General features: G+C 39.7%; 1 protein-coding gene across 5 annotated transcripts in view; it reads left to right on the top strand.

Annotated features, from left to right (window-relative positions):
- Positions 1–24366, top strand: part of plxna1b (plexin A1b) — a 247573-nt gene that overhangs the window by 116543 nt on the left and 106664 nt on the right. For all 5 annotated transcript variants that reach the window (XM_028001974.1, XM_028001972.1, XM_028001976.1 and 2 more), the window contains 4 exons: positions 2702–2842; positions 18039–18139; positions 22052–22175; positions 23645–23798. In XM_028001974.1, the coding sequence (XP_027857775.1) occupies positions 2702–2842; positions 18039–18139; positions 22052–22175; positions 23645–23798 (520 nt within the window). The remainder of the gene's footprint in view (positions 1–2701; positions 2843–18038; positions 18140–22051; positions 22176–23644; positions 23799–24366) is intronic.

Consider the following 24366-nt stretch of genomic DNA (forward strand, 5'->3'; position numbering starts at 1 on the left):
CAAACCAATAGAAAGCACAGACCAACAAGCAGATGGACTCGAACAGAAAACAGGAAGGCTGACAGACTGCCTTTCATTCTCCATATTATCTCATCTTTCTGTGCGCAGAACCAGTCTGGGCTCGGACTGGTCATTAGCCAGTGAACTGGAAAAGTCTCATATTTTGTAGGATGCAGGGAGCTCGGCGAACAAAAGCATTTCTTTTTCTCCCTCTGCATATCAGCCTCTTTGTGTGGACGTATAAACTGTGCAGCGGTGTGCGTTTTCAAGCCATCCCTGAATGAAATGTATCCTTTGTTTACGGCCCCATTATCTAGATAATAACATCCATATTTCCTCTCATCTCCAGTGCTTTATCACAGCCTTATGAGCTCTTTCACTCTATCTCTCTATCTCGCTCTGTTTCACAAACACACACACGCACACACCCTCACACAGAGACAGAGAGAGAGAGATAATGGGATTGTTGCCTCTGGTTTCTTTTGGTGAGATTGTAAATAAATTCTTCCATTATAAAATGTGTGTTTTCAGCACCCAGCCATGTGTTTCTCCCCCCCTCACCTCCCCGTCTCTGCGTGTATGTACACATCAAAGCACAAACAGCATTACCATATGTATCCGTCTCTGTCTGTGTACGTCAGCTTTCATCTTACCGTTTTTTTTTTCTTCCCATCTACCTGTATGTGAACCTATTTGTCTCCGTGTGTGTTCAGGATCATTTTCCAGCAACTCACCGCCTGCTGTCCTTCCCTTGTCACTGAGGGCTGATAGCTGCACCGGCCTACAAAGCTCGGTAATAGAGAGCCGACGCTCGTCTGAGCCCACCCCTCCACACCCCCGTCGCTCTGCACTTTTCATTTGCTGCTGAGATGGATTTGGCTCACAGCCATCTCGGCCAGCCAATCTCCTATCTTGTATCTGCACCATTACGCTCCAAATCTGGGCAAATTATTTGCGGAAGCTAAGAAATAAAATCTGAGTGTTTCCATACGGGCTGTTTTGTGAGCGTGCTGATGTTTGCTCCTGAGTAGTTAGGGTTGTTTACACGGCGGCTTTAGCTGGGCAGGTTTTCATCCAAATAAGTGCATTCTTACACACACACAAAAAAGGTGATTTATGATTCTTGTTTTATGCTCTGTATTGATGCTACAGTGCTCCACTTCCTGCTTTCTTTGGTTCTGCATTGCAAGCCAGAGAGTATTTTAAAGCGGGATGTTGCAAGCTTTGATCAGTAGTTTATGAATGACCGAAGGCAGCTCAGAAAGGGGGTCTCGTCTTTGTAGGTTTATGACAGAAACTTAGAAAGAGGTTTTTGGTTGTTGCGGGGAAAGCTGGAATATTTTTTTAGATTGATCAAAAATTTTTTGCAAAGCTTGTGATGCAGTTTTGCAAACAATGTATGTCAAAATATTTAATTTTTCCTTTTAAATGTTAGCTCTGAAAGGCTCACTGGAGATCTGGCTGGTATAAAATTTCATATTTTACACTAAGGAGTTTAGTCAGGAACTCTGAGCCCTAGTCCATACGGAACCGGATATCTGAGAAACCACATACATTTTTATGTGTTTTGACCTTTCATCCACTTATAAACTCCATTTAATATCACTAAAAGTGATTATTAATAAACACTCAGACCAAGGTGGAGTTTTGGGAATTCTTTTTTCACGTGTTTGCATATGCACATGGGAAACCAGAAATGTAGAGGTCTGTGCATTATAGTCAGTAACAAATAATGTGCTGGCATCACATATCTGACCATTATTGTTTAGGAATGCAGTGGAGGAAAAATGACTTTTTCAGAAAGGTGCTGATTTTTCTGTTTGCTCAGACACGTTTTGCTTTGTTTTTTTACAAGCCCAGTTGCTCCAATACGTTGAGTTATAAAGAAAAAAAAAGTGCTTCCCAATTTATTGTTTGTGTTTTATTCATTAACTTTATATTCTAACACAGTATTTAAAAGTAGTTGGACGTCACTGTCTGTCCACACAAATTTAACCTGGTGCCATGTTTCACTCCTAACAGGAAGTCATAGTTGTTTTGAAGGATTTTGATTGGCTGACATAGGTTTTAGGTTTACCCTGCACTGCCCCCTATGGGCTTGGCATGCTTAAAACACTGCCCATGGTGTAATTCAGCAGGTTCATGTGGATGAACACTTAAATCAAAACGGTGTGCAGAATATTATTATTTTTTTCAAACAATGTTGAAGAGATTTGTTTTTATAAAGACCCAGCTACATGTATACAAGACCTCATACAAAAATGACTTGAGTGGGAAATCCCCACTCTTACCATCTTTTGACTGCTTAAGAATAAAGGGCTGCTTAAGACATTTCAAATTCCCAATAGAAAGAATAATCATATAGGGATCTGGATCCCTTTATGGTATGTTACTTGAGAACTGCAGTCCTCAGCTACATCAGTTCTCAAACTGCGATTGTCATGCATATTGAAAGAACTGCGGAGAGAACTGTGATTTCACATTGCAGAGGTTAAAAAGTTACTGGCTGAATCCTACAAGTAGGTTTGATTCAGATGAGACTTCATCTGGATCAGGACTGCCTAATCTCAATGGGTTCTAATGAAGAAATAAGGATGGTATTTTTTTGAAAACTTTGTGAAATAAAAAATTGAGGAATTGCCAGTAAAAAACCTTTTACCAGTTCCCGTCTAAAATGGTTTTCCTGTGTATTTCCTCATAGATCTTGGTGAACTCTGTGAGCTCCAACCGTCCGACGGTGCTCTACGAGAAGGTGACCGTCAGCGAAGGAGGAAGTCCTTTACAGAGAGACATGCTGTTCAGCCCTGACCTGCAGCACATCTACACTCTGACTGACAGACAGGTGAGGTTATTGCTGCAAATGCTCTGCAGATGTTACGTCCATCGCTTCTCCCTGTGCAGCTGCGATCCAGAAGTAGGTGTCTGAAATTCCTACATGTGTTAAACACAAACACACATATGTAGCTATCAACAGTGTGCCTCATTAAATTTCCCACCACAGGTGATTTACATTCACTCGCAATTTAATTGGCCTGAAACATCCGCACCCCCAAAGTAGCCTTATTACCAGCTGTCCAGAGCAGATCTCACCCCCATTAGCCATTATTTGTGTATATCTTAACCTTCCTCCCCACTGCACAATCACTGCACAGTGCATCCCCACTGGATTTAATTGCAAGACAGCACACATTCAGCCCCGCTACACATTACCCCTCTAACAGTTTGCTTATAATCAAGAAATTTCACACACTGAGACGTATAGGGAGTGTTACAGGTCACATGTGGTGTGTGTGTGTGTGTGTTTTCAAGTGGTCATTAGCAGCCCCCACCTCTGGTGAAGGTTGTTCTGTTTTAATGGTGAGCTAGATGGAGGAAGAGGCAGGGAAGTGAGGAGGAAGAGGAGAGCATGTCGCATCTCTGTCGCTCCCCAGGCCCAGCTGCTCCCCTCGTTTTTCTGTCTCATTAGTGCCGTGAGTGAAGGATGCTGAGATGGAGGGAAGAGAAAGGAAGGAAAGTGGGGTTCAGCATAATGGGAAGATATTTCTTGGTCTACAGAAAAATTGGTTGTTACTGGAGTAAAAGCTGTATGTGTAGGCATGAGTTGGTATGATTAAAAATACCAATTACGATAAATAATATTGTAATTTTGAGGCCATTTCAAGTAATACAATGGTAATGGCATAATAATGCAAGTTTACTCTCAAAAATCAATAAACTTCCTAAACCAGCTCCTTGTAATGACTAAACTTTTGATTAAAAAGCATAATACTACGACAACATTTTTAACTGAGGTCTGTTAATGTAAATTAACCTGTAAATTGCCGTGTTGTTGGTTGGATAGTTGTGTGAATCATGAACTGCTAGTGACACCCACAAACATTTCACCTCATTAAGTTTGCACAGTATGAAATGCTAACAGCACATATTATTGTAAGACTCAAAATTACTACGGGCTGTGTACATATTGTGATATTTAAAAATCCCCCATTTTAGCCTTTTCTGGTTTAAAATAAGCTAAGCACAAACGACTGGGAACTTTATTAGAAATATTAGAGACCACATGACTTACATGAAACAACACAGGCTTTAATACAGCAGAACAAAATTGTTTTTACACAGCAGACAAACCGTTTACCACTTAACAGTAAAACTAAAAGTCTATCATGTGACAATAGGTACTTTATTCTGTTTATAGATGAAGACAAAATCTGTTGTTTTATTATGATGGTTAAATTGTCAAATTCTTTTTGTTGATTTTAACATTAGGAGAACCTTTGTTGTCAGTTTTCTCCATTTGACCTGGATGCCAGATTAATTGATGCATCTTCAGTTGCTAATGCATTAATATGCAAGCACCAGTGGGATTAAACACACTTTGTGGCAGCTGAGAGCCTGTGGGCCACATGGACAGATAATGTTGTGTATAGACCCAAACAAAAAATGGGAATTTAAACTCAAACTCAAATGGTTTATTCATACACACACACACACCCTCTAGAACAGTCTCTCACACTCGAGGACATTCTGCCTCCATACACCCAGCATGCCTTTTTCCCCACTCAAACACACACCATACATTCAATCTGTCACATACGTACCCACTTCTTCATCTCGCTGTGTTTGATCCCCATTAATGGTTAGCAGGCTTGGGTTAAGCAGAATGGGGTTCTACCATTGCCAGACCTCCAAGCTACACCCCACCCCTTTCCTCCTCAGCACTAATGACTCGAGGGGGCAATTCCCCTCGCTCGCCCTCCATCCTACCCTCATCTTTATCCTCTGCCCTCCATCTATTCTACCAATGCCCCCCATCCCTACTTTTTAAAATCCTCTCTTCAGCTGCTACACACACACATGCGCACCCCTACACACTCTTAATGTTTCTGTCTAAGCCAAAATTGAGCCCTCCCCTCTCAAATGCATTCCACTGATCCCATTCCCATATTTTTAATGATCTCTTGATATTGCTGCAGCCCCCATACAACCACGTGCACATACACACATTAACAATTTTTTCCTTTGTAAATTTTAAACAGTAGTAGAATTGTCATAGATGTATCTTTAAACTATTTGTTGACCAGAATTGGATGGTTTTCAATCTTGATTGACTCAAAAAGCTGACGTTTCATTAATCAATAAATGCATTTTTGTATCCCTGGTACTGAGTGAGGAAGACTCACAGTTAGCTATTTTTATTACCAGTGAGGTATTTGAAATAAAATCAGATGAAGAACATAGATGTCAGAGGCTGTTTTAATTAAAATTTTATGCCAAGATATCTTTGCCATTCGTTCAGTCTGTGAGAGAGCAAGACTTTCAGCAGATAACAGGAAGGACAAACACTTTCTGTACCCTGTTAGACTGTGGAGCCAAAGTAAAATTCCTTGTTTATGTACTCAATTTTATCCAACAAAGATGATTCATCGTCATCCAGTGACTAAGTGACTCTGTGCGTATTCACTGGAAATAACTGCTTTCCCTCTCTGACTGTAAGATGCCATCTGTGGTCCCAAGCTTCTCTGATGTTTTTTTATTTTTTATCAATTCACATAATAGGCCTTAAAAAGAAAATGTAACCAACCAAAACTGGTGTTGGAAGATCAAAGCGTTGCAAACACTGATTACCAGAAATAGACCTCAAATTTCAAATGGGTGCATCTCTGAAAATCTTCGGTTCTAGAGAAATATGGGTGTGGAAAGACGGAATGGAAGAGTTTTTCTACTTATTTTTCTGGAAGAAGACACACACCTATGTATTTACCCTGTGTGTGTGCGTATGTGTGTGTGTAACTGGTTGCCTGTGGGGGTTCCTAAGACAAGCCAAGCACATTAAGGTGTCAGTGGACATATCCAGTGATGCGTAGCTTACAACAAGTCCCCCCCCTCATACACATACGCTGGTACACACGCACAAATGGAGGCGCAGGCGGTGAGTTAGAGATGGGGGGGCAAGGCCTAGTGATTTATGACTCACTCGGTCCCCGCTATATTCATCACTGTCGTTATTATCAATGGAGGATATGACAGCAGGAGCAGACGGCCCCACTGTGTGTGTGTGTTTGATGAGATGGTGTGTTATTGCAGGAAATTTAGATCAGCTTACTTTTGACTGCAGTCACTCTGCTGGCTCTGTGTCCTTCACTGGAAAGCTTATTGTTTATCACCGTGGCAGATTTCACTTTGTGTCGGAGTCACCTGCTGCTGACATTTTTGAAATCTAAACGTCTTCAACAATGATCCATTCAGTAACCTCCAAACGTTCCACGCACACATCTTCTAACGGATGCAAATCTTTTTTTTTTTTTTTTTTCACCAGGTTAGCAGTGATGTTGTTGTTGTGCTTCTGCTTCGCTGGAGTTGTTTTATCTGCACGACGAGCTTCACTAAAAGCAATGTCACCCTTTGAGTCAATACCAACTTTTTGAAGCATCTCTTGAGCAAAACTCTCGCCGTAAGAAATCATCTCATGGTGTCTTGGCTCAGTCAAGACTTTTCATCATCAAATCACTTCCCTTTCCATTTTATAGTCAAAGTTAGGAAGCTGTGACAGCGTTTGAAGCCTCAGTCAGAGTTTCTTTCCCCTCTCTCTCTGCTCGGCCTCAATGTCATCCACACATGGCCGCACACATCGTTGTTCCTTTCAAGACAGCTATTGAATATGGTAGTGCCTTAGTGTGCAACACTGGCTAATTGCTGGAAGCATGAATATTCATCTTTGGTGTGGGAAGGCGACTTGCATTTGGAGCAGAAGAGAGCAACTTGGAAACAGGAAACAGACCCCATATACTTGTGGAAAACTGTGTGTAAGGACAACCTTCATGTGTTAATGACGCAACATATTACACACAAAATGTTTTCAGACTCAAAACATGTTTTACATTTTAATTTAGAACCACAAACCTAAAAAAATATTTTTGTGGCTAGAACAAAATGCTTCACATAAACATATGCACCTTTTGATGTGTATTTTTATTCGGCCCTCTATAATGAATTTCCTTTTATAAAATCCAGTAGCATTGGTTGCCTCCAGAGGTTGCATAATTAGTAAAAACAGTACAACTGTGTGCAATTCAATTTCTGTATAAATACAACTGTTATTGAACATTGTTGAAAAACGGCATCACAAATAACCAGCAACAACAGCAAGCAATTCAGAGAGACAGTTGCAGTGAAGCTTAAAGTCAAAGTTATAATCATGTGCACAAGTTTTGGCTATCAGAGTCCTAAGAAGACAGTCATAAGAAGTTCTGTTTACGGTCTATCCCAAGACCGTAAACAATAGTAGGTCTTGGGATAGGCAACAGTAAATGTATGGCAGTATGTGAAACATGAGATTAATTCTAAACTTTTTTACGAGCTCTTCCTAAGTCATATAAAGGAAAGGCATTTTAACCAATAGGAAAATTCAACCGCATTAGTCACCATTTAACTCAAGAAGGTTATGCTAAATATTGCAGAATTAAACAGGTTTACATGAAAATGGCACAATTTGCACAGGAAACTTAAGGACGATGCCTTTAAGGAACAATTTAAGCAGCAACAAAAGGGTTGATTTGGGGTTTAGTTACTCTTTCACAAATGTTTGCAGACTGTTTTCGTGGCAACCAACAGCATTGTCTCTTTCTTCATGCATTATGTAAAAAAAAAAAAAGATATATAAATTCCCCAAACAATGTTTCAACAAAATTCTTTCAAAAGAGGATGAAGCCTCAAGCCCCATACTATACACACACAGTTCTCGTGCCATTTACAAGCTACTGGTATGAGTCACTACAATCCCAAACAATGGTCTTCTTTGTGTTGTTGGGTTTCTGAACATGGCCTCATCAAGTAATATCCTCCCCAAAGGCCTTCGTCAGACACCAGTCCTCTGTGTGTGTTTGTGTGTGTTGATCTGTTTACATCCACATATTACTGGTTCACTGCCAATCTCGTTAGCAAACACATTAGCACAGAGTGACATCAACATACATAATAAGCAGCTGGTTGCATCAGTCTAGACTGCCATTTCACTGGGATAGATACAGCTAATCAGTCAGTTCTAAGTGGCTTCAAGATGAATTTCCCACAATTTATCAAACTCTGGTTGAATGAGGAAATCCTGAAGTTAACAAGCACATAATGTAGTGTTTAAGCATGGGCTACTGTTAGAAGCTGAGTAAGATAAAAGAGGAGGGACTATTTAAATGTATTATTTTTCTTGCTAATATTAATTACCCAAGCCCATTAGGCATTCCTGCTCTTCATTTAGATTTATAAGCACTCTGATTTTTTAGCTTTTATGTCTACTTGCTGCAAAGCTTCTGGGAGTGCTCATGTGTCCACACTCCAGACATGCAGACTTTTAACCAAGGAGATGGTCATTGTTATGGAAATGTTAATAGACCTGGTGCAGCGAGGCGGACACAGGAGTACAGTCACTGGGAGGGAGGGGCCGGGGTGAAATGGTGGAGGGGTATAGTCATGTAGGTATATGGCACTCAATTACAAGAGTTCAAACTATTAGAGCACCTTTTCTCAGCACAGGAATGAGCTCTCACAGCGTATGATTAACAATATGGCTCGTCATGCACTGCTGCGCACTGTGTGTCGGTGGCCTCATTCACACTCTGGCGCATTTTATGAAGAAAAAACTTCCAACAACTATCTGAGTACTTTTATTTGTATTTTTAGACAAATTCGAGCACCCCAGGAAAGACACGCGTTACTTTCAGCTGATAATTTTTTAAAGTTTCACATGACCATTATATGATTCAGGCAAAAAATATGTTCTCATGCTGCTTTTGTCATGACTGTAATTTCTTGTAGGGAAAAGTGGGGATAAATAAATTTTTAATGTCTTAGAGAGTTGATTTCAAATATGAGTATACTGAAATGTTTATCTTCAAAATGCTTTGGTTTGATGCTTTTGATTGTAGGGTTAGAGTTAAAACATAAACAAATCAGATGAACTGTCAGCTATATTCATGTAATTTTAAGATACCTTCAGCTGAATTAATATTTTCTTTATTGGTAATTACATAACTTCAGATGTTAATATTTACAGTAAGCTGCAGAGCTTAGAAAATCACTTGATTTTAGTCCCTTTGTATGAGCATTTGTGCTGTTAACGGTTACAATGTTTAAGAAATATTGATGTCATGTGTATGTGTAAACAATTGAGAGCATAATCATCAAACAGCACAATAAAATAGTAGTTGTCTATTTATAGAAAAAAATGTTAACATCGGGTTTGATACCCATGCTGTTGAATCAGAATGTTGCCAATTCTAGTTGAAATGAAGATTATATTACAGTATGCACTAATGGTCTTGTGTGATGTGAATGAAGTAGCTCAAGAGTTTCTAAATTTGACAGCAATTAAATAAATAAAAACATATGAATGCAGCTCCCCCTACACTTTAAATACTGCTTAAAGAATTTCTTCTGCTTTTCTTATCTCCCTCTGCAACAATTCAGCAAGAATAATTTACTCTTATGTGCATGTGTCTTGGTCAAAAATTACCCTTTTCAAGCCTCATCTTCTCCGTAATGTAATGAGTATTCTAATAATTCCTTCAGAACCATGATAGGAGATTCAGAAAGTCTCTGTCTTTACTCAAGGGAAAGCGTTTCACATTTTCCTTCCTCTTATTCTCTTAATTATGTTTCCTGCTTTTCCCCTCACTGCCCTTCTTTCCTTTCAAGTATTTTTCACATTTTCTTTAAATGCTTTGTGTGTTTATGCGCCTCGTCAGAGAAGTATGCTCAGACACTTGTCTTGTGCTTGATGCTATCGGCCTTAATGGAAGCCCAGCTGCCACTAGATAGCTCCGTCTTTCTCTCATCTTTCTGTTTTCACTCGACCGTCTTCTCCCAGAGGATGATGCGATAGAGCAGAATGATATGCTTAGGCAAGGAGGTGAGATGGATAGGGAGGTTAATGGTGTCTCTCTTTCCCCCACTCGCTTTTCTTCTCAATCACCGTCAAGCGGACATACACTGTTCCTCCTGTTGCTCGACAGTGATTGGTGCGGAAGGATGTGGCTCTGACTGATGGCGGTGGAACAAGGCCAATCAAAGCTGGCATGGCCTGTGGAAATGCTCCAAATGGCACACAGTTTGGAGTCTCGTGCCTTAACCAGACACCATGCTGGGTAGAACAATTACCAGTTGGTCATGCATGGCGAAATGGGGACTTGTTTTGAATTTGGATCAAATTTGCTTTCAGATTCATACATGCTACTTCTCGTCGGATCCAGTAATGAAGTAGCAAATAGGAAAAAGTAGACAGGCAAATCTTCCTCCTGTGTTAAAGATTGAATTCAGCAGCAAATCATTTGCTGTCTTCTTTTGAGGCTTCACTCTTCATTCAGGCAATTCTAACAATCTGTTGGTCCTTAAGGGTTCTTCTGCATATCTCTTTTTATTTTGTGATTGTTTGCTGAAGGTTCACGCATTATTCATGCCTGTACATTTTACCCTATTTGGACAGAATTTTCTATGTAGACTTAAAGCATCAATGCGATCCTCTCCATGCATTTTTATTAGGGATGGGCTGATGACTGATAGCAATTTGTTTCAAGATTTTAAAGAAATAGCTTAAAAATGGCTTAAAACTGAAAAACACTGTTTCCACTGCCCTGAAGGAAAGTGACAAACATGTAGCCTGTTGTAAATTAAAGCCATTAGATCATGTCATAGTTGTTTTATAATTTTGTGTTAATTCCATAAATCCAGGATGCGTTTCCTCAAGGAATATTGATTGTCTTTGGTTGCTATGGTGGTTTTGAGTGACACATGAAACATCAAGCTACGGTCTGTCAGTCACATCAGGTATGTCTCTGTTACAGTTGCCTGTGAAAGTTAATCAGGAAAAGCAGGATCCACCTACTCTTTCCTCGATTCTTCTTCTACTCAGCTTACCTCAGCTGTTGTGTATCGTGGAGGCTCGCCTGGCAGTACTAATGGAAATGCCAGCTTTGTGGCTCCTCACTCCTCACCAGGTCCATTTACTAAAGTGACAGAGTAATTTACCAAGCAGACGGCTGCTTGCATTCTCACTTAATTAGAAGACCTCTAGGCCTAGATACCTCAGTTGACCACAGTTACCTTTTTCCTTATTTCCTCCCTTTTTACAGTCCCTCTATTCTAGTTCCTTGTTTTCTGTAGTTTTTTTCCCCAAACCTATATTATTCTTTGTCTTTGTCCAAGTTTTTCTCAGACAGATTATAATGAACAGTGGCTGCACATAGGCTGAGAGTATATTGACCTATAGCTGGAGATTAGTTTACTTTGGAGGAGGTAATAGAAAAGTCCATGCGAGGAGGATGGTGATGAAGAGGGATGAATTTTTGTAACCACTCTGTTGTTGTCTCTATTATTGCAAAGAATTTTAGCTTTGAACAATAAAAGCAAAAATGGCAAAGAGCATGATATTTGCTTAGTGTCATTTTATATATTAATAGCTGCAGCTTAATTTCTGAATGAGTTCAATGCTTTCCAAATGTTTTTAATAAGAAGGAGGCACAGTCTAAAGTTGCATCCAGTCATGTGCTTGTTTTGATTGCACAATATGCATTTATACAATCTACATACACATGTTTTCTTGGAATGTTTTTGAGGAATCTGAATTATAATGTTTTTTCGTCCTTGAACTCACAATCTGCACACACTCAGATATGCACACTCAAACAAATGGGTTGCTTGATCCGCCTCTTATTTGTGTTGGAATTGTAATCAAAGCAGTATTTCAGATGAGAGCGACACAAAAGCAGCTGTTAAAAACTGAGCAAGATAATAAAGAGAGATGAATTATATAGAGAGAAAAACGTAGAAAAGAACTGAGCTCAAGCCGCGATATGAGACACATAAAGATAGCAAGGACAGGAGGAAGGCTGGTAGGTGCAAATACTGGAGGAAGGGAGTTGTCAGATATCACAGCTATCACAGAGGAGACTGTTTTGTTCCACTGTGAGACATAAAGGCCTAATTTGATAAAAACAGGCCTGCAGAAAATGACAGTTGGATTGTAGTAGCAATCTTTCAGCAAGCTCAACATGACAGAAGGTGATTTTCAGTGGCACACCCAATAATGTCATGTTATTTTCTCTCATGTTTGTCCCACAGGTTCATTGTAGCCGTACCTTTGCCCTCTCTCCGTTTGGAGCAGTTGGGGCCGAATTCTGCCTGTTGTGTTTGCCTCCCAGCGTATCTGGAATCAGTCAACACATCAAGCCCAGTCTAGCCTACCATTGATCTCCTAAGCCCCTTACAATCCACTCAATGCACACATGCTAACCCAGTCTTCGATATGACCCCCCGCTTGGACGTATACGCTCAAACATGCGCGCTTGCTCTCAGCAGGTAGTCTGGTGCTGGTAGAAGTGTCTTGCTAATAACAGGGCTACCTTGTGTTCAGCCATGTTTTTTCATACCACACCTCAGGGGTAGCTGGGTGAATGTACCTCCGCTTAGTTGTAATGAACCGCTGTTGGCAAGAAGCACTAATGTCAAAGCATAAAGAACCACAGCTCCCATTGGCGCTACGTTTGCAGCCTAGGAAACGGTGTGATCTCAGCTCCTCTGTCATCCTGGGGCATTTAGTGGCTATATGGAAAGAAATTGATTTCTTTTTACTGTCTGCTTGAATTAATCCAGGAGAAGTTATAAACTGATTGATGGTTATTGAAATAATAAATGTGTGGTTAATGTAGCTTCACAGAATAGAGGCCACTGAGAAGCAATGATGATGCTTGTCGTTATGCTTGCCCTCTTTTTGCCCCACAAGCCGAGGCTTTAAAGCAATGACTCTCAGACATTTTCGAAAAAGTGCCAGCTCAGTAAATACAAAGTTTTTCCTAGTACCATCTCACTGGCTGACGCTTGAAACATGAGTTCATCAGGGTTACGAGAAACAAATGTGTTTATCCATTTGCACTTGTTATTTAGTTGAAGAACGGCACATAATTGTGTTTCACAGTTACTCAAAAGAGATTTTCCAAGTTTGAAACTTCAAAACCTCCCAAAAAAGTCCTTTAAAGCTGAAATTTAGAGAGCGGAAAATTGGAGGCTTCTCAAATTCTGAAATCACGATCTCACATGCACGGCTTTCAAATAAAACCTTCTGATAGTTTGGAAGAAAATATTTTGGCACTTCTGATGATATATATTTTATAAATCTTTTTGTTGCAGATTGTTTTATACCCTCCAAAAGGAAAATACTAACTTTTGCCATATCTCACCAAAGTTTTGTCCCATCCTGAGATACATTTTCATGATCCATTAAAAGTTTTGGGATGTGTTGCAAACATTTTGTTCTTGGAAGATTGTGAAACTGCAGACTGAGAGAAGGATCTAACTGGAAATATGAAGCTTCCACTTCTCCTACCAGAAGTGTGTAAAACTGGGTATCCTTTGCAGTTTCTTGTGTGTTTTGATGATTATTGAGTTGTCTATATAAATGCAAAATGCACAAAATTTTAGAAAGAAAAACAAGTACTTTTATAATTTTTGAAGCTGGCTAGACTTGGACATTTAATCCAAAAACTAAATGCATGTCATTTTGTTCAGAAAAATACATGAAAAAATCTGTATGTGAAATGAAATCATTAACATAATTGCGGGCCAACTTTTTGCAGGTTCTATATTTTAGAAGAGTGATAAAAATATTGCTACAGGAGTAACTAGCAAATCATGCAGGTTTTGTAATGTTACTGTAAAATAATTTAGTTGGGTTCAATGTCGTTCCCAGATTCAGGTTCTGACTTTAGAGATAACCCAGCATTGATTATCACCAGTGGGCGGTCCTGCTTCACTGCTGTCCCCTGCATGATAACTAATTTTTTGGGTAACTGGAAATAATTGATGGCTCATTTTTGTCGTCGTATCACTAAAAGGAGCTGTAGCGTTACTGCCGTAAGGCTTAGTTTAGAGAAAGAAAGCAAAATGCTTAATGTTTAGAAATGAAAGGTGTTCACTTATGATAAAGCAGATAAAGCCGCCTTCTCTTTTTCTACTGTACTACGGACTCCCTCAGTGTTTGAATTAAAGGGGGGGAGAAAATGACCCTCCAACAAGGCTGATCCTTTTATGTCTTTAGATTTTACAACCAATGAAAAGCTGCGTTGAAAGCTTTACAGTTCCTCTGGGTCTTGGGAGGGGGGTGACCATTGCAAAGCCTTTTAGCTGAATGTTTAAAGGCAGGTGATGACGCTCTGTAAAAACAGATTGGAGAGGAAAGGTGGAAAGTTTATTGCGCATAGATGTCGTGGTTTAGCTATATGGTTAGGAGGAGGGGCAGGAAAGGAGAACCGAGTTCCAGCAGCGGCTGCTGTTGTAAATAAAGTCACTGCTAGAGAAGGGAGATGGTGGGTCTGGTTTATAAGGTCATTTAAAGGAGTAATGTGGCGCGCTGTCTGGAATTAGCTTTCATTAAAAGAGCCATCAGGAGACACGAGAAGTGGGGGGAAAGTGGAAAATTTGTGTGTGTCTGTGGTTAGACAACATTCCCTACACACACCCCCACACACATTCACATGCGTACAAAGTTTGTGCATCCTCTTGCAGTTTGTGCTTCCCCAGCTCCCAGTATTTTATATCCTCGCTGGGAAAAGCAACAGTGATGGGTTTGCCCACCACATTAACAACTTTGTGGCACCACCACTAAATAGCACACCAAGTCTTCACCATTATGAGCTCAGGAACAATTGTGAATGACAGACAATCGCTATTACAACACAGGCCAGTGATAAGATTATGGCAGCCTTCCAAGGACTCATCCCGTTAGCATGATTTATGTAAACCATTGTCCTTAATAACAGACAAAATGATTTATGAGGAAGGAAGTGGGAATGGGATGATTCCATGGTGATATTGGGAACATACATTTTCACCCGGTCTCTCTGTTTTCTTTTTTTTTTTGTTAAATCATAAAGTAAATGAAAGGGGACCCGTGGGATGTCCTCTCGCTCTCAGCTTTCTATCCATCATCTGTTCGCTTGTGCAAGCTCCTTCTCCACCTCTGTCCTCCCTATGTAATCAAAGACACCCATGTACTTAATTCTGTCTCCCTTTTATCACCCCTTTAAGATGAGAACCTCACTCTGGTTCAGCTTGACAGTAACACATAGCCGGACGTCTGCCACCGTATTCCATCTACTCAGTGAAATGTCCTTGCCAATTCACCCTGTGTGTGTCTTCAATTACACTTTTCCTCCACTCATCCATCGCGCCTGCACTTCCAGGAGATGACCTCCTTCTTCTCTCTTCCCTTCCAGCTCCCTTCAATGCTCATTTGCATCATTTCATCTATCTTTTTCTCTGGGCTCAAAGCCAGCCAGAAAGCTACTGTGGTGGGTTCTACTTTATTGACTTGAAACTGAAGGAGTGGCTGCTTGTTTCTGGCTATATAATAAATAAATGGGATGGTCAGAGAGGGATGATGATGGTGGGAAAACAGACAGAGGATGGAGGGAAAAGAAGTGTCCTGATAAAGGAATCTGGAAGCAATGGCCTCTAGACATGTGAAGCCTTGCTTGTGATGTGCAGAGGTGGAGATTCAGTTGTTCTTCTGGTCTTTTGATTTCATCGATTTTCACTCAAATAGTTTATAAGGCACTATTTTCTTCTGACCCACATTTGTGTAATACTTGTTCTTGGTTACAGAACCATTTTTACTTTGTATGGTTATTTTTCACTTAGTAAAAAAAACCGTTATGTGAAGAAGATGTAACCACATACTAGATATTTTTACCAAAGGCCTCTCTGGGTCTGTTTGCCTCTTAGATGATTCATATCCTTGTTTCTCTCCAGAAATTTACCATTTATTTTCCTAGAAATGAGGAGTTGGTTGATTTCCTCTCTGTTTGGATCCGATCAATGATTGGCAAGGCAAATACAGAAATATTCTAGCTTTTTCATGTTGAATTTAACACGTAAAAGTAAAGAACTCCAGAAATGCATTAAGCTACAGCATGTATTTTGATGCACTTCCTTTAATTCTACCAAGGTTACGAATCCTTTATTGCATAAATTCTAATATTTGTTCACTATTCCTTTGTACAGTGTTGGATTCAAAACCAATACCGTTTGCCTTATGTTTTTTTTAAATTTTTTTATAGAAACAAAACTTTCAAGAAAATTCAAAATTTGCATTGGCCCAATAGAATCCTGATTGGTTCATCTTCTTTATTTTACCCATGTTGCCACGTTGTCCAATTTCACTTAAATTATCTACCTGTAAACAAACATGTTTTAAATCCATGTCCTCACCATGGCATGCCTGTAGATTTCTTGTAGAATCACCAATATAAACATTCTTTAAAAATGCTCATATACTGCAACATTTTATTTAATTGTGCATTTTTTTACGAAGAAATATAATTGAACCTTATTTCCATTGAATGTGGTTCCTGTTGGGGCCTTTATGACACATAATGACGCCTGATCAAACCAAAGTATCTCAGATTTACCTGCTGCTGATTGATAATTATCTTTATAAATTTACTTGTATTTGTCCAGTTCCATTTTCGAACCATGGTACTTAGTCCTTCAAGTTACAATCCAAACCAACAAACGAGTCTCATCATGTTTATGGAAAAGTCCTGGGGCCAGTTAAAGAGCTTGAAACTGCAATCCTTTGTCCACCAAGGTTCTGTCCTGCAGCTAATGACAAACCGGTTTCTCTTGATCTCTTCCATGCATCCATCACTGTCTCTTTTCCTCATCACTGCTTCGTGGGAAAACCTGAAAACATAAACCCTTATGTTAATAACACTTTGATCATTATACCTACATGTGTGGAAAGGTTTTACAAAGTGGTTTTTGATTCTGCTAATCTCTAATCAGCTGTGGACTGTTATTACAAGTTTATATGTACGAACAATTGGCACCCAATAATTACATATTTTTTTCCAAATTCACAAGTTTCATACAGTAACATTACTGTGCCTTTAAACAGTACCCAAACAAAACCACTGCTTCCTTGTGTCTGAACAAAGGGAAATTAAAAAAGAAATAAGCCAGAATATTAGGAACAGAACTGACTCCAGGTATGACGTCTTCCAATAATTACATGTAACCATAAACGCCATTTAAATCTCCAACCATTTTATGTCCCAGAGATTAGCCTACGGAACATCTGTATCAACCCCAGACCAAAGGCAAAACAAAGGAAAAATAGTCTTTTACTTTTTATGCAACTCCTCAATATCTGGTTTCATCTGTGTGTGCTCTTTCACATGATGAAACGCGAGTCGGGCGGCATCTCGGAATTGGGTTCGTCAGTGAAGAAAAGTTAAATGCAGCGTTGACACTTGCAACACTTGTGTGCATTCCAGAACACATGGCCACTTTTTTTGCACACCGGCTCTGCGAACATATGCTAGCAATCTGTCCGTCACACGTTGAAACACACTCGATCTCCTGTGAATATCTTGAAACACACAAGCGCACTGTAAGGCCCGGTGGGGCGATGTTGTGAACCATCTGTCATCAGCTTTAACTGAAGTGGAGGGGCTAAACTCGCACACTTGATCTTGTTTCATAGGTAACATCTGTAGCCTATCACCAGGCTGGTGCAACCAGGGTGGTGGTGATGTGTCGGGGTGATTACACACATGCTCACACACACACAAAGTCATGTCACATTGATGCAACAAGGCCCTGCTGAGCAGGCTTTGCAGACCTGAGAGTCTACTCTCTGAAATGTCCTTCTCCTCCACCTCCTGTTGCTGTTCTGAGGTCAGCCGTCAATCAGCCGCTGTCACTACAGCCACCTGTCAGGTGTCCCAGCATGCTTTGCAAGTCTTACAGCCATTGCATGCTTGACTGAAGGCTGTCACACACTGCTGAACCTGGAGTCGCTGGCCAGAACACACACACGCACCGACTTCTCACGAGAAAAAACGCCTCGGCACAAACACACACTGACTATTGGCAGAGCAGATATTTGAAACTGAATGTGTGCAGCTTGACTTTTGCTGTATATTTTTCCTTTTATTATGGTGACACTGATCCTTTTCTTAAGATTTTTGTCTCTGGTTTTTGTTTCTCTGCAGGTGGTGAGAGTTCCAGTGGAGAGCTGCGAGCAGTACACTACTTGTGGGGAGTGTTTGGGCTCCAGAGACCCTCACTGTGGCTGGTGTGTTCTCCACAACGTGTAAGTTCTTCATGTTGAAGACGTGAACTTCCACATATTTCTGCAATATTATATTTTAGAATGGCACCATCTTTCCTGTAACTTGCATCAACAAAAGTAAGAATCAGAGGAACTCCTTTTTATGTCCCTCTACAACCTAAATGGTAATTAATTTTATCACACACAGAAGGAATGATTTATCTTTGAATAAACTGAGTGAGTTCTAAATAACTAGTCTCACCTTTTCAACCTTATTCTACCTGGCATATTTCAGTCTTACTTTTAGTGATTAATTGTTTTTGTCATAGTTATCACTATAATTTACTTTTTATTTATTTTTACAATTTGCAGTGTGTGTGTGTGTGTGTGTGTGTGTGTGTGTTTGTCAAAGCATCAGCTCTAGTCCTTTATTGGCATTCTGTAAATGTTCATTCTTGCACTTGACTTTATTCAGTCTCTTAGTAGATATCAGCTTACATTTGGTAGCTACTGCCTGCTCATGCATAGTCTTTGTGCTTATTAAGACCTTGTCTGTCAGACAGACTATTGTGTTTAATGTTAAATGTTATTTTACTTTATATGCGCTTTGAAGCATTGTTTCCTGAAACAATTAAAATTTGGATACAAGAACAAAAATTATATCTGGGAAATTTCAATTCATTGACTTGACAATTGGACAAATATGTTAACAGAAATGCAGATGGAGGAGTTAGTATTTCAGTTTTAGCGGTGACAGATGAGGGTGAAAAAGCAAAACCTGGTTAGGAACCTTAACAAGAGAAATATCTCTAACAAACTCAGCCACCTTCTCTAGTTTAAGTTGAACTAAACTTTTCTCATAATTTGGATAATCGGGTATATAAAGTATAAATGTGATTACTATAGTGATGTTACTAGATTTCACATTTTTCATGGGTCAGACAAATTTTCACTAGATTCCTAATTTGGATCTTTAGGCAGAATCTCGAATGCAGAAAATGTGCCTGTTTTCAGCATGTAAGACTGCATGTTGAACACATGATAGAACACATAGTGAGCCCAGAGACTTCGTCTCGCTCCTTCATTTATTTCACCTGCTGATTATGCTGAGAAAGTTATATTTCAGCCAGAAGGAATATTTTTATGTTGTGATAATACTGCGTTAATGTAGAAAATGTCTTAACACACAGGGATTTTTTCCTCAAGTTTTGTACAGGTTTTATGTTTTTGCTTGGTTAAACTCAGTTTTCCAGCTTCTGGTTCAAACACTGTTTGCCTTCATCTGCGATGAGTCTAATCAATAGCTAGTTAAACCTCCCAGCTTGACAGTGGTCTCCAACAGGTGGTCTACAGCTGCTTGTCACATTATGCCTGTGAAATAAATAACGTTGGAGTTCAAGATCCATGTGCTCCGACCTGTCAATATGACAAACGACTTGAAGACTTTACCCTGACTTCAAAAAGGTTAATGTGACCTCCTGTGAGAATCCTTAGCAGATCTCTGCAGATAATAAAAGTTCTGTTACACAAATTAGAAAAATCTGAGTTCAGATGAGTGGAAATTTTGAAAAAGCATTGGTGTCACTTTTTTTAACATTTTTGAATCATTACTATTTAAAACAGTTTTTTCCTAAGATCCTGTGAAAGTGAACAAAAGTGGCAGCTTGTACTTTGAACACCCTGTTAAAGCTTTACTGAGGTGCCGCTAAGAGCATAAAACCTTGTAAATCTGTCAGCTGAATAAACCTGTTGTTGGAACACAAATAAAATCACAGCTTGGCCTCCTCTTTGACACCATTGTCTTTCTTTGCTGAATTTATTTTTGTTGGTGTGAACACAGTTTAGCACATCTGCACTGCGTCACCTTAAGTGCTGCTGTGGGATTTTGAGCTGGGTCCTGGTTGCTTTAAAGTTTCTGTACAAGATGGGAACTTTAATATTTGGATGAATCAGCAGATTGGCAAAATAAACCCTAACTCATTGATTAATATGAATAGAAAAAATTTTCACATGTACACATCATTTTTCATTTACATAATGAAATAATGGCATTCTTGATACAAAACCGAATGGTTTGCAAGCTTTTCTCTTTGGTAATGGAAAAGCCGTCTCTCAGTGTAATTACAGCTGCAGTTCTTTTGGGAATGCCTTTACTAGCTTTGGACATCTACAGACTGAAATGGTTGTCCTTTCTTCCTTGAAAAATAGTTTGAGATCAGGTCTAAATATAATTTATTGTCGACTTTGACTGGACCAATATAAACCATTATATTGTAATCCTGGCTGTATGCTTAGGATAGCTGTCCTACGTTTTGCAGAACTTCCCTGTAGTAGCTTCATTCATCTTCCCATCAACTCCCTGTCTACATTGTCTGGTGTCTTAAGGTTTGTGTTAGTTTTCCTCCTGGCAAAGCTTACGGTATGTAATCCAAAAAGTTTGACACCTTTTAGCATGTTTGCCTGTTGACAATCGCTGCAGCTCCTCCAGAGTGGCCATGGGCCTCTTCTATGATTAATGTGCTCCCTGCTCTGTAGAGAGAGAATACATGTGGATCAAATGTCAAAATAAGTTAAATAGATGTGACCATTTTGGCTAAATATGGTATATTAATTTCCCATCTGTGCTGTGTGTGCACCCAAGGGAGGTAGACTAGTTACATATTGTTAAAATCTGCCAGAATGTTAAACCCTATTTGGAGAGCCTCAAATGCTTGCCATAAAATCATCTCCCGTGTCATTAATTAAACTTACAGCACATATCACCACCTTTTTCTTTCCTCAAGGCACACACCACCTGAGTCCCAGTTTAATAGCTGTAACCTTCTACTTTGGGCTCAAGTTAACCTTGTGTCCTTTAGTCAGCTTGTTTATTTCCTACCTTAATATTGCCAAATCTGTGCGACGCTCTTAATATGGCAACATATTAATAGGTAAATTATTTATAAGCTTTTGTTTTAGCCCTCTGGTGCTTTCAGCCACATGTTATTAAGAGTCACAGTGTTCTCCATCAGCAGTGGAATTGAAGGGAAATTAAGACGTTGGCTCACAGATGCAGGTGTTTCCTGACAAAAGAGCAGACTTCATTTACGGCGTTACACAGTCACCATCACATGAGCAGTAAAAAGAAAAGAGGTTCATAATGAGAAAACCTGTCCATACCTTTGTACTGCTCTGCTGTCACCCCCCTCTGTGTGTGTGTGTGTATGTCAGTGATTCCCTGGGGAGTAGTTGGCGACAGCGTTTTCCCTCCGAGCGAGAGTGAAAGCTAACCAAATGAGGGAACGTGGGGAGCTGCTGTACGGAGCAGGCAGTTAGCATTTTTTTCTGCCTCTGTCATGTTGTTAAAGCCTTGCGGAGTGCCACATCAGCACTTTCTTCTCACCACTGGGACCAGTTGTTGTTAGTGCATAGGTGAAGTAAATGCATTATGAATAGCTAATAGCGGGACGACCACAAAAATCCCGAGGCATATGCTGATTTTTAGCACGATCAGTCGGTTTGTAAGAAGGCGGGTGGAGGTAGAGCGCTGGTGATGTGGGGCAGGCTGGAATTGCATTTTTGTCGGTCCAAAGAAATGTTGGAGATTGCTTGTGTGTCTCCAGAGAAGTTTGATTAAGATGGACCTGCAACATAAAGAGATTCTGGGCGGGGGTGGTGAGGTAGTTGTCTTTGCACCTTAGGAATTTTTGCACAGATTACGCAAGAAATAAAATCATGATATAATGTCTTAAAATAGAGGAAGCTTTTGCCCTCTTTATATTTTAATATTGTTCTCTTTTCTTTGACACTTATAGCTGCATGTTTATCATATTGATATGGCTATTAATTAACATTCTGTTGTAACCTGTCTGTTTTCCTTCTTCTTCCCCCCTCATTTGTCTTCATCATCCTCCATATATTTTCCTTTCCCTTATTCCTTTTCCTTTGCACCCTCTCCTCCATGTCTCCTCCTAGATGTTCTCGTAAGGACCGCTGTGAACGAGCTTCAGAGCCTCAGAGGTTTGCCTCGGACCAGAGACAGTGCGTGGAGCTTACGGTTCAGCCAAGAAATATATCTGTCACCATGTCTGAAGTTCAGGTATGTATGCTTTCCATTGGCTCATACCCCAGCTGTGCCTATGTTTTAATCATCAGGCTAAAGAAAAGATGGCACAAGAAGCATTAGACTCATGCAGATGTTTGCTTTAAGAAGAGCATTTTCTTCCTACTCCAGATTCAGATGAACAAAGATGTTGGTTCTCATTGAAGGATTTTTTAATTCAGTAATTTCCCTTATATTTTCTAAATGATGCATTCTATTTATTTTTTTTAAATTAAGGTAGATGTTAAGATCAGTACTGACATTGAATATAGAAAAGTGATGCACCAGGCAGTTCCTTTATTTTAGCTGGAAGCTAAAAGACAAGAAAAACCGCCAGAGTTGAGAAATCTGAGTCTTGATTTGAACTTAGTAGTATAAACAAAAATACAAAACACGAGTTAGACTCCTACTCTGAAGACTTGAGATGTCAGCCAGGCTGAAGGTCTGATGTTTGAGTTTCATAAGCAAACTGTATCTCAGTTCAATCAGGGTTAAATTGAACCCTTATGGAAGACATAGCTCTGAGGGGCAGCTGCATTTCTTGCGGTTAAAGGGTGCATTTGATCACAAAGTATTGTGAGCCTTTAGTAACTCATAACAATTTCTTTATGTTAGCTGTAGCTCCATAATGATCTTCACTCTCTCTTCTCACAATGAAGTCTTGATTAAATGACTTTAAAGAAAGGAAATGACTTCATTTCCAAAATGTATTTCCATCACAAAATACAGAACATTTCTGTAATATTCATTCAGAAATTTAACTACATTGCGTCTCATTCTAAATTTTGTAAATTATCAGAACATTTTTACTGTTTAGACTTTAGTAACTTTAGTTTATATTCTTGAAAATATTTAGATTGGGATTAAAAGGAAGCCTCCAAACACAATCTAGTTCATTATAAAATAAAGGAAGTGACAAATTCAAGCATGGACATTAACATCTGTTAACTAAGTCTTTCTAAGGCACCAACAATTCTTTAAAATAAAATCACTTTAAGTTTGTCTCAAATATTCTTAGCTACTAGAATATTTAATTTACGTAAAGAGAACCTGACTCTCCTATGGACCAAAACATCCAACAAGGACCAAGTTTATAGCCAGCTAGATGAGTTCCTGACTTTTCACTGTCTCCATTGATTAAAGCACCACAAACGCCTGTCTTTAACAGCCCCCATTCTGTCAAAGTCTCCTTAATGTGACCATGTAGGTTTGAGTGATTACTTTCCATCACTTTCCGTCTGCACGATACACATTAACCTCCCAGTATCTGCTACAGATGCGCACCCCCATTCACACAAGCTCTCGCTCCTTTATTCCTGTTCCTGTCATGCATACCCACACCCACGCCTCACTCCCCTTCTCCACAACTCCCATTAACCCCCATGTCATATCTTATAACAATCCATGTTACGCCATGTCCTTCCATTGATCTTGCACTGATCGTCTCGCTCGTGCTCTCTCCATAGCTGGTCCTCCAGGCTCGCAATGTGCCCGATCTGTCAGCGGGGGTTAACTGCTCCTTTGAGGACTACGTGGAGACAGAGGGACGGATTCAGGGAGGACATATCTTTTGCTTGTCTCCTTCTGCAAGGGACATCGCCCCCATCACCAGGAACAAAGGTTAGGACTTGAAAAGTCGATGAGTGTGAAGTCATTGGGTAGTAAGGCCACTGGGGTAGCCAGGGTGTGGTCAGGGGTAGTTAGAGACACAGATATGTCTCGATGACATTTCTGCATGTTGATTTATGGATCATATTTCTTTTATGCCATTCTTTTATTAGACCTTCTACTGCCATGATATGACGTGCATTAAGGCTGAACTGTCAGGAGGCAATAATCAGATTTTTTAAATTTTAGAACTAAACAATAAGAAGCTTTAAGAACAAGACTGAATATTTTTTCAGCCTCCCTGTGGGGGATGGGTTATGGGGGGGGGGTAGTGGGTTCACTGTGAAAACATCAGATTAGTAAAAATTCTGACTTGTTGGTCACTGATGGAGGCCACCACCCAGTTTCTGGGTGCATCTCTGCTGATGCATCTTCTCGTGAATTTTTGTTATTTGCTTAATTGAGAGTGTTAAACTAACCCGAAAGGCTGTTACAATCGCTACTTTTTATTAGAAGTTCTTGTTACCACACAAGATGCTATCCTTTTCCCTCAGAGAAGAATACACTATTCTACATTCAT

This window comes from Xiphophorus couchianus, chromosome 20 (genome assembly GCF_001444195.1).
Source record: "Xiphophorus couchianus chromosome 20, X_couchianus-1.0, whole genome shotgun sequence".
Lineage (NCBI taxonomy): Eukaryota > Metazoa > Chordata > Actinopteri > Cyprinodontiformes > Poeciliidae > Xiphophorus > Xiphophorus couchianus.